Below are 10,170 nucleotides of genomic sequence, written 5' to 3' on the forward strand. Positions count from 1 at the left end.
TGGTCCCCAGACATTATGCACCTGTGAGAAGTTGTTTGTTTCACAGTCTTCGTTTCCTACACCACAGTCTCCCAAACTGCACCATCAACTGTGTTTTGATCAGAGAAATAAAAAGATACGTACAGGGGATGCCAGGGAACAGTGAAAGTGAGGATATCATGCCACAGTGGATATTAAAATCCATTAAAGGTCAATTGTGCAACTCTCTGCAAACTAACTGGAAGGTCTCCTTGAGATGGGTGAAATTCAGAATTTCTGGATATCCACATTGCCTCAAATAAGTACCATTGTACCGGGGACATTCAAATGGCCATTCACATGCTAACTGGGAAAAATCAACCATTTCTAGATAGCCAGATAGGCATAGACTGATGTAGATACAGATATCCTAGGTATATATGTATAATACTGAAGTCACATCCCAAGGATTAATTGAAATTTTTATCACAATATGCATAAGCGATAGCCCAAGGGTCTTTAATCTGACAGAATACAGCATAGTCTACAAGAATAAACACTCAATTATAGTTCTGAAGTGAAAAGGAGGGTATAAGTATTAAATATCAACATACAAATAAATATAGCAAAATGTGAAATGCCAAATTTATGAAGAACTGATGATTATTTGTAAACTAGGATGAGATAAACTATGATGAGAGAGAGCACAGAATAAAATCATACTTTTCCCAGAGGAAGTCTGAGATTTATTTTCAACTTTTATTAGAAAATATATAGGTGTATATTAAAAGTGCAAAAATGAAACCTCTCACAGTGCTCAGATTTTATAATGTTTCTGTGTCACAAACATTTGTAGGAACAATAGTGTAGCATTTTAAGAATGGATTGAGAAAGTAGTGAAATGTAAATTCATTATAGCATCCAGACAGGAATAGAAATACATTATTTTAACTTGCTTACAAATCCATAAAATAAATCCAGTTTCAGGTAGAATATGATAATGTAAATGTACAATGGAAATATAACAAATGTATATCAAATGTATGGATAAATTAAGGCAAAAGATTTATACGATCTGAAGAGAAACCAGGGTATACAGATAAATTAAAGAAGAGAAGTCCCAATCTGACTTCTAAAATAAAAAGAACTGTGGGTGATAATCTAACAAAACTTCAAAAGGAGTGATAAGAATATTTTAAAGTGGTATTTAGAAGGAACCCATGCCACTTAGGGCAATTTTGTTAGAATTGAAGGTTCTCGTATGAACACTCTCTGTTCTTTCCTGAAGAAACAAAAAAAGAACAAAATAATTTCAAAGGAATCAGAAGAGAGACAACAATCACATGTAAGAACAGAAACCAGTTAAATTCAAAGAAAAAAATACATATCAAATTTAAGCAAACCAGGTTGGGGATACAGCTCAGCGGCACAGTGCCTGCCTGGCAAGCATGAGGTTGTGAGTTTGATTCCCAGTACCAGAAAAAAAACCCAAAAACAAACAAACAATCAAACAAGAATTAAAAAAAAACCCCAAAATTACAAAACCAAATTTAAGCAAACCAGAAAGCATTTGTTTACTCATTCATTTGGGCCTACTTTTCATCTTTGGCATGTGGAAAGCCAGTTTTTCCAGCACCATTTATTAAACAGGCTGGCTATCTTTCATCCAGTGAAGGTGTTTGGCACCTATGTTAAACCCAAGGTGGCTAGGTATGCCTGGAGTTATTGCATCTGCTAATCTGTTCCTTTGATCCTCATGTCTAGTTTTTTTATTTGCTAGTGTCATGCTGTTTTTATCATAGTAGCTTTGCAGTATAATTTCAAGTCTAGAATTGTGATGCCACCTATCTTGCCCTTGTTGCCCAGAACTGGCTTTGCTATTCTGGGTCTCTTTTGGTTCTAAATGAATTTTAACATTGTTTTGTCTAATTCTGTGAGATAGGCTGTTGAAATTTTGATCAGAATAGCATAAATCCATGTAACAATTTTGGAAGTATGGCCATTTTTAACATGTGGTTCTTCCTACCCAAGAACAAGTGACATCTTTCCATTTTCTGATATCCTTTTCAATCTCCTTTTTGCAGAGTGCTGTAGTTTCTATGTAGATGACCTACTTCCTTCATAAGATTGATTCCTATGTATTTCATTTTTTTGCATGCTATTGTGAAATGTGTTTCTCTAATGTCTTTTTCAGTGAGTTTGTTATTCATGTGCAGAAAAGTTGTTGATTTCTGAGTGCTGATTTTGTATGCAGAGATGCTATTGAATTTGGGTATTACATTTAGAAATCTTTTGGTGAACTTTGGGAGTCTTCTATGTAGAGTATCATGTTATCCATGAGTAATGATAATTCAATTTCCTTTCCTATCATTATTCCTTTTACTTCTTTCCCTTGCCCAATTACTCTGGCTAAAGTTTCCAGAACTATAATGAATAAAAGTGATGACAGTGGACATCCTTGCCTTGTTCCTGATTTTAGAGTGAAACCTTTCAGTTTTTGTTCATTTAGTATGATGTTGTGAGTTGGTCATTCACAGATGGCTTTCATCAGATTGAGGTAAATGCCATCTATTCTAATTTTCCTTGGGCTTTTTTTTTTTTATCCTGAATAGTTCCTGGACTTTGTCAAAAGCATTTTCTACATCTATTGAGATGATCATATGGATTTTGCCCTTTGCTCTGATAATATGGAGTGTTACATTTATTCCTTTATGTATGTTGAACCATCCTTGTATCCCGGGGATGAATCCCACTTGGTCATGGTGTATAATCTTCTTGATGAGTTGCTGCATTCTGTTTGTCAGTATATTACTGAGGATTTTTGCATCTATGTTTATTAGGGAGATTGACCCATAGTTCTCTTTCTTGGTTAGATCTTTCTCTGGCTTTGGTAATGTCTCCTTCTAGGAATTAATTTGACAGTGTCAATTTTCTTTCAGTTTCATTAAACAGTTTGAGAAGTAGTGGTACTAGGTCTTCTTTTAATTCCTTTAGAATTCAGCAGTGAATCCATCAGGGCCTGGACTTTTCTTTGCTGGTAGGTTTTAATTTACATCTTCAATTTCACTGATTCATATTGTTTTATTTAGGATTTTGATATCTCTTGATTCAGCTTTGATAATTTATATGCATCTAGGAATCTGTCCATTTCTTATGTGTTTTCCATCTCACATTAGAATATAAGATCTTGAAGTAGTTATACATGATATTCTAGATTTCTGCAAACCTGTAGTGATTAACCTTTTTCTTTCCTAGCTGCATGGATTTGTCTTTTTTCCCTTTTTTTGATAAGAGTGGTTAAGTGCTTGTCAATTTTATTTAATCTTTCAATGAACAATATTCAATTCATTGATTTCTTGTATTGCCCTCTTAGTTTCCATGGCATTAATTTCTGCTCTGAACTTTTTCTTTTTCTTTTTTTTGTGTTTTTGAGACAAGGTCTCGCTATGCAGTTCAGGCTGGCCTTGAGCTCACTTTGTAGCCCAGACTGGTCTTGAACTCACAAGGATCCTCTTGCCTCAGCCTCCCGAGTGCTGGGATTACAGGTATGCACCACCATGCCCAGCTTTCTGCTCTGAACTTTATAAGATCGAATCTGACCCTTTTGTGGCTCATTTTGAAGTTTAATTCTTCTGGCAGGTAACCACACTTTTCCTCCCAAGTCTATAATGACACTAGAAAACCCTCTACCCTATGTTTGACCCAGTGTTTTCCCACTGTCCAGTATGAATGTCTTTCTAAAAGATAGGCTGCCCTGTCAGTTCTGGTGGCCCCTTAATAATGGTGACCCTGAAATTTTCTGCTGCCATCATAGATAAGTCTTTACTAATATTCAAAAAATTTAAAGTGAATGGGGCTTTATATAGTAATTGATGTGGTGAGCTCTTACCCCCTTCTTCCTCTTTTTGTTTTGTTAACATAAATTTAAGAGTAGCACATGCCCTTTCAACCATAGCTTGGCCATGAGGATTGTATGGAATGTGCGTGTAATGATTAACATCCACGAGGACAGAATTGTTGGAAGGAATGGGATATATAAGCAGGTCCACTATCAGTTTTAATTGATTTAAGTTTACCTATAATAGCAAAATATTCCAACAAATGATTTTTAACAGGTATAAATTTTTTTTCCCAATTGTACTGAGACCCATAAAAGCCAGAATATGTATCAATAACTACATGTAAAAACCAAGATTCCCAAAGGCAGGAATATGTATTACAACCGTTTGCCACAACTTATTACTTTGTCATCCGCTAGGATTAGTTCCAGGTTGAAAGGCAGGGTTATTAAGCATTCCAAAGGTAGGACAAGATAAAGTGATCTCGCAAGCTTGTTGAGTAGAAAGTTGAGGAAATTTTTGACATAAACTTTTGTTATTTACATGAGCTCATTGTGGAACTGGTAGAAAAATCTCCCCCAAAACCAGACCTGATGTTCAATGCAATAGAGTAGAAGATACACAGACAACTCCAAATATACTCACCCACCTTATCTTCAACAAAGGGGCCAAGCATGTTCACTGGAAGAAAGAGCCCCTTTAATAAACGGAGCTGGGAAAACTGGCTTCCCACATGCTGAAGACTCAAATTAGATCCATGCCTCTCACCATGCACTAAACTAAAATAAAAATGCATAAAAGATCTAAATATTAAATTAGAAAGACTAAATCTGTTGGAAAATACAACAGATAGAACTCTTGGAGATATTGGTATAGGCCAAGACAGCCTGAATTTCAGTGGAACTAAAGGTTCAGTCTCACTAGGGTTATCCACTACCCCGCCATAAATCTGTGACTTGCCTGCAGGGATGAACCAACATGGATCTGGGCTCTATCTGCCTACTCTATCTACCAGTGATAATTTCTTTCTTTTTTGTTCTTTGTTTTTGTTTTATTTTTTCTCTTGATTTTTCTTGCTTTTATATTAGTGTGAACATTGTTTCTAGTTTTCTTGTTATTTTTCTTTTTCTCTGTTCTTGTTTTTATTTTTCTCTCCTTCCCTCCTGCCTTCTTCACCAGCGTCCTGAAGTTTGTGTACTCTTCCTTTGTCTGCCTGCATTGCTTCTAATGCCTTCCTCTCCTTCTATTTCTCTATTTCCCCCTAAACTTTAAAATTTTCTCCCCTGAGGTTAAAATTGCCATCTTTTTCATATAGGATTTTGCTACATAGTCCAGTCTGGCCTTGAACTCACTATGTAGCCCAGGCTGGCCTTGAACTCATGGTGATCCTCATGCCTCAGACTCCTGAGTGCTGGAATTAGAGGCACGAACCACCATGTTTGGTAAAATTGCCATATTGAGGGCATATTTACTATATACAATTTTCTGGCTTGTTTTAGATTTTATTATGTAAACACAAACCTAGTTCATATAGTTAAAGATGACAAATTAATAGTTACCACAGTTTGCCATTTTCTAGGCTGTTTGATGCTATTGTTATTACTGATTGTACTACTTTAGCCACAGTAACATAATTATTCTAATCAGTTGTTTTTCCTAATATGCCAAGACTGAGAATACCTAAGGGTAATAAACAGTACCATAGGCCAGTGGCAAAGAACCAGAGGCTGGGCCAAGAGGGCAGCAACCTCACCACTAATAAATTGAAGAGGTAGGTTCTTGAAGTGGACTCAAAACCAAAAGCCAGCTATACCTGGAGGTCATTTCTGAGAGGTAGTCATTTCCTAGGTGTTCTAATTACTAGCAATAAAGCCACCTGCCATAAGCAATTTACAATCATCAAGTACTCTACATGGGTCAGAGAAACTTCTGTAGTAGCATACTATAGAAATGATTCCTGAAAGTATAACCTTAATCTACAATAATCAAACAAGGAATGAAACTTCAGAAACATTGAAAAGGAAGAAGACACTTAAGCAAGATGCTACCGTAGACTTGCAGCTCATCAAAGACAAATCCACGGGGCAATGAGGCATAACAGTCCAAAAGCCAATCATCTGGACTCTCTGAAGTGGTAACAGCAGAAATAACAAAGCAGATCCATGAGCATATAGGAAAAAAATCACATATGAAATAATCTCTCAGACAACTACAGAGATGGTGACCATAATAAGGTAGAAAAGATGAAATCACTATAGACATCACTGAAATCCAGAACCATCAGAAAACCCCATGAAAAATTGTACTCTAAAAAATTGAAAAATCTTGAAGAAATGGACAGAATCCTAAATACATGAATTATCAAAATGTAATGATGAACATATAAAATTCGGAACAATCCAATAACAGGCAATATAATTGAGGCCTCAATGAAAAAAACCCCTATAAACTAAGAAAATCCCAGGATCTGATTGATTTACTGCTGAATTCCACAAAAACTTTAGGTTGGACATAATGTCAGCAATCCTCAAAATGTATAATGAAATTGAAAGAGAAGGAATATTTCCATAGTTATTCCTGGAAATTAGCAATAACTCGATTCCCAAAACAGGCAGGGACCCAACTGAAGAAGAGAACTATAGGATAATCTTGGTAATGAACATAAATGCAAAAATCCTCAGCAGATACTGGCACACAGAATGCAACAAATCACTGAAAATATCATACATCATGACAAAGTAGGGTTCATTCCAGGGATGCAAGCATGGATGAACACATACAAATTAATACATTTAATACATCACATAAAAAGAAAGAAGGACAGAAATAATATGGCCTTCTCAATAAGTGGAGGTAAAGCCTTTGGCCAAGGAATCTACCTGCCTCGGGATGAGCGACATCGAGGGCTGGCCCCACACACTCCTGGGAGATGCTCACCACAAACAGGAAACTTTTAATTGTTTCTGAGAGTTTGGAATGAGGGGAAACTTTTCAGGTACACAACGCGAAAGACTGTGCTGTCCCTGATGCCGCAGGAGAACCAATCATTTCTGTCCCGCGAGGAGATGAGGTCACACAACCATCCAGGCTTATCTGCGTCTGGTCTTCTCCCTCCCGTACATACCACGCTCCGTGTAATGTGTTCACCACCCTGGTAGCAGGAAGGGCTCAGGTGAGTGTTTTCTCTTTCAGTCTGAGAGCAGAGTCTGAAAAGAAGCAAAAGCAGCAGCTATCACCTTGTCAGAAATTCTGTATTGCTTGTATTGTTTTTGTGTTACTTTCTAAATGTATGTGTGTTTGTTAATATGTTTTCATTCTTTTATCTTTAAAATAATAAAAAAAAAGAAACTTCTTGTCGGCAGATGGCTTTCTTCTTCAGATGAGACCGATCAGCACCAAAGCCACAGGTAGCAAAGGTGCCCTGAGGTGTGGGCAGAGCTCGTGGGCAGAAACTAGGACCAGGACCCTATGCGGAACCCTGGTGACTGCTGATGCTGTAGTGTGACCTTCCCCTGCTCAAGATCACTGGAGCTGGGTGAAAGCAGAAATGAAGTCTGAATTTCATGTACTAGCACCTCTAATTTGAAAAGCAGTCTCTTTGAAGTCACAAAACATCAGTAGTTGTTACGTTCCCATATAATTCTGAGCACCTGGTAATGTATACAATGGAGCTGATTATGCCATCCAATTCTCTGTGTCAAAATTCAAGGAATAATGGTAGATATAATACTATTGCTGAGATGTGGTGTCCTTTATTGAGTCAGTAATTGTGTTTCCACTGTAAATATGATATGGAGTCTATGAAATGGTGGTACTCTTTTATTATTTGTGCACAGTATTTTCTCCTCACTTTTCAAAAACAAAGAATTCACAGAAACTCACAACTTCCGCATTTATTCGGGACAATATGTAAGACTTTCTTTGATTAAACTTTTCCTAATATCCTTTGTCTCTTCCATGTCAAGTTTTCCCTGTGCATAGTTCTTTGATGCCCGTGACCATTTACATCATTGTGTTGTATTTTAATGTTTTCCAGATCAAATACTAAGTAGAACTCCATTTATTTATATAAAATAGTGCAGAAAAACAGTGTTTTCTGAAGAGGACTGATTAAGCTTGTTCCATAACAACTACTTATTACTATTTATTTATCATCTCCCAGATAAAGGAAAAACCAAACATTGGTCTATGATTTATGTACTTCTGCTCTTCTGTTCCTATTCATCTACTGATGCACGTTCAATAAATCACAGTCAGATATAATGGATTTATTTGTTATTATTATTTTTTTTGGTACTGGGAATCAAACTCAGGACCTTGCACTTACCAGGCAGGCGCTTGTGCCACTGAGCTATATCCCCAGCCCAGCTCTGATAAATTCACTTCATGTGTGTATATTTATAACACTTCTCAAATTTCATTTACTGTTCTTCAAAATAACTAGTCAGTTATATAACATTTCTAATCAAATCTAAAAATAAAAAAATTAGTGTTTAGAATTATAAACATATATTTTTATTACTGAAGCATACAGGTGAAGGAGAGCAATAGAATGGTCTGTAGCATCTTATATAATGGAATGAGGAAAAGTCAAAGATACAAGCAAGCAGCTCTAGCTTAAAGCCACTCCACAAATATTTAAGTGAGTCAGTAAACTCACTGTAACTACATCCTTCTCCAAGTTAAAAGAAGAAAGGCAGTAGTGATTGAATCGTGCCGGTGTAAAGGTTAATTCAGTATGTAACACATGGGTGACAGTGGTGTATACACTGTACGTGCTCTAGAAATTTACACATCAATCTTGGAAAATATGTGAAGAAAAGAAAATATATCTTAAAAACCAATAATTACAGGAAAAGGAAAATTTTCAGTTTAACCCTCCTTTAAAAAAACTACCAACTCAAACGTTCCTGCCGAGTTTGGTATTTAAGAAAAAAACTGTTTTTTCTTAAAAAAACTACTGGGTTTTTTTTTTTTCCCCTTTTTGTTTATTTATTTATTTATTTATTTTTTTCCAGTACCAGGAATCGAACTCATGACCTTGCACTTGCCAGGCAGGCGCTGTGCTGCTGAGCTAAATCCCCAGCCCCTTTAAGACAGTACGTGACAGAATGGTTGCTACCAATGTGCATATTGGAGCAGCATTCCTTGTCCAGGTCGCCACTGGAACCCTGGGAAATTTATTTCTCTTAAGTCAGTATTTATTTCATTACTTCAGTGGATGCCGGTCAAGGGCCACAGATCTGATCCTTAGGCACCTGACAGTGGCCAATCTCTTGGTGATTCTCTCCAGAGGAATCCCAGAGACCATGGCAGCTTTTGGGTTTGAAGACTTCCTCAGCGATCTTGGATGTAAACTCGTCTTCTACGTGCACAGGGTGGGCAGAGGTGTGTCTATGAGCAGCACCTGCCTCTTGAGTGTCTTCCAAGCCACCACCATCAGTCCCAGGAGCTCCAAGTGGACAGAGCTTAATGTAGAAGCTAAGAAATACACGAGCATCTCCACTGTCCTGTGCTGGCTCCTGCACATGCTGCTGAATGTCACTTTTCCTGCCACTGTGACTGCCAAGTGGAGAAACAAAAACGTTACAAGTAAATTAGACTTTGCATACTGTTCTGGGCCAGGGTATGAGAAAGTTTTGTACTCCATAACCACCGCGCTGTTCTCCATCAGTGATACTTTGTGTATGGGGCTCATGATCTGCACCAGCAGCTCCATGGTTTCCACACTATACAAGCACAAGAAGCAGGTCCAGCACATCTACAAGCTCAATGTTGGCTCCAGGTCCTCTCCTGTGACCAGAGCCACCGACGGCATCCTTGTCCTGGTGTGCACATATGTACATTTTTACACCATCAGCTGCATCATCCAGGTGTATCTGGCTGTGTTTCAGCATCCCAGCACCTTATTACTAACCACTGCTGCCTTGATTAATACATGTTTTCCAACACTTTGTCCCTTTGTGCTCATGAGCCATGACCACAGTCTGTCCAAAATCTTTCGTTTCTATTGTAGAAGGAACACAGTCATCTAAACTCATCAGAAAAATCATGCAGTGCCTGAGGCTTTACACTGTAATGAGTCATTAAGTGGCTCAATCACCACCAGATTGCTCCAAGATGCAGAAGATTTGGGCTCAACTCCCAAAGTAAGAAACTCTGCTGCCAAAGTCTGTCGTTTCTCATGTAATGAAATACAGACCCCATCCAGCCTGTCTGCTTTCTGTCATAGCTCAGAAGTTTTCAAGTCCTAAGCCTTCCTCTGGCTTATCACCCAGTCCTTTAAAAACATTCATATGAGACTTTCATAATGTAGCAGCTGAATGCAGTTATCTCCTTCTGACTGTCACGGAAGTATCAGAACCCTAGTTAA

General features: G+C 37.6%; 1 protein-coding gene across 1 annotated transcript; it reads left to right on the top strand.

Moving 5' to 3' along the window:
• Positions 1 to 8,908: 8,908 nt before the first annotated feature.
• Positions 8,909 to 9,832, top strand: LOC102023098 (vomeronasal type-1 receptor 2-like). The gene has a single exon (XM_005414885.1). It carries the CDS (start codon positions 8,909 to 8,911, stop codon positions 9,830 to 9,832), a length of 924 nt encoding a protein of 307 aa, XP_005414942.1.
• Positions 9,833 to 10,170: the final 338 nt, after the last annotated feature.

This window comes from Chinchilla lanigera, unplaced genomic scaffold (genome assembly GCF_000276665.1).
Source record: "Chinchilla lanigera isolate Chin_1 unplaced genomic scaffold, ChiLan1.0 scaffold00203, whole genome shotgun sequence".
In the NCBI taxonomy this organism is placed as follows: domain Eukaryota; kingdom Metazoa; phylum Chordata; class Mammalia; order Rodentia; family Chinchillidae; genus Chinchilla; species Chinchilla lanigera.

Bases quoted from the DNA above. Each gene is read 5' to 3' on its own strand.
- LOC102023098 (XM_005414885.1), top strand. From the start codon at position 8,909: ATGGTTGCTACCAATGTGCATATTGGAGCAGCATTCCTTGTCCAGGTC.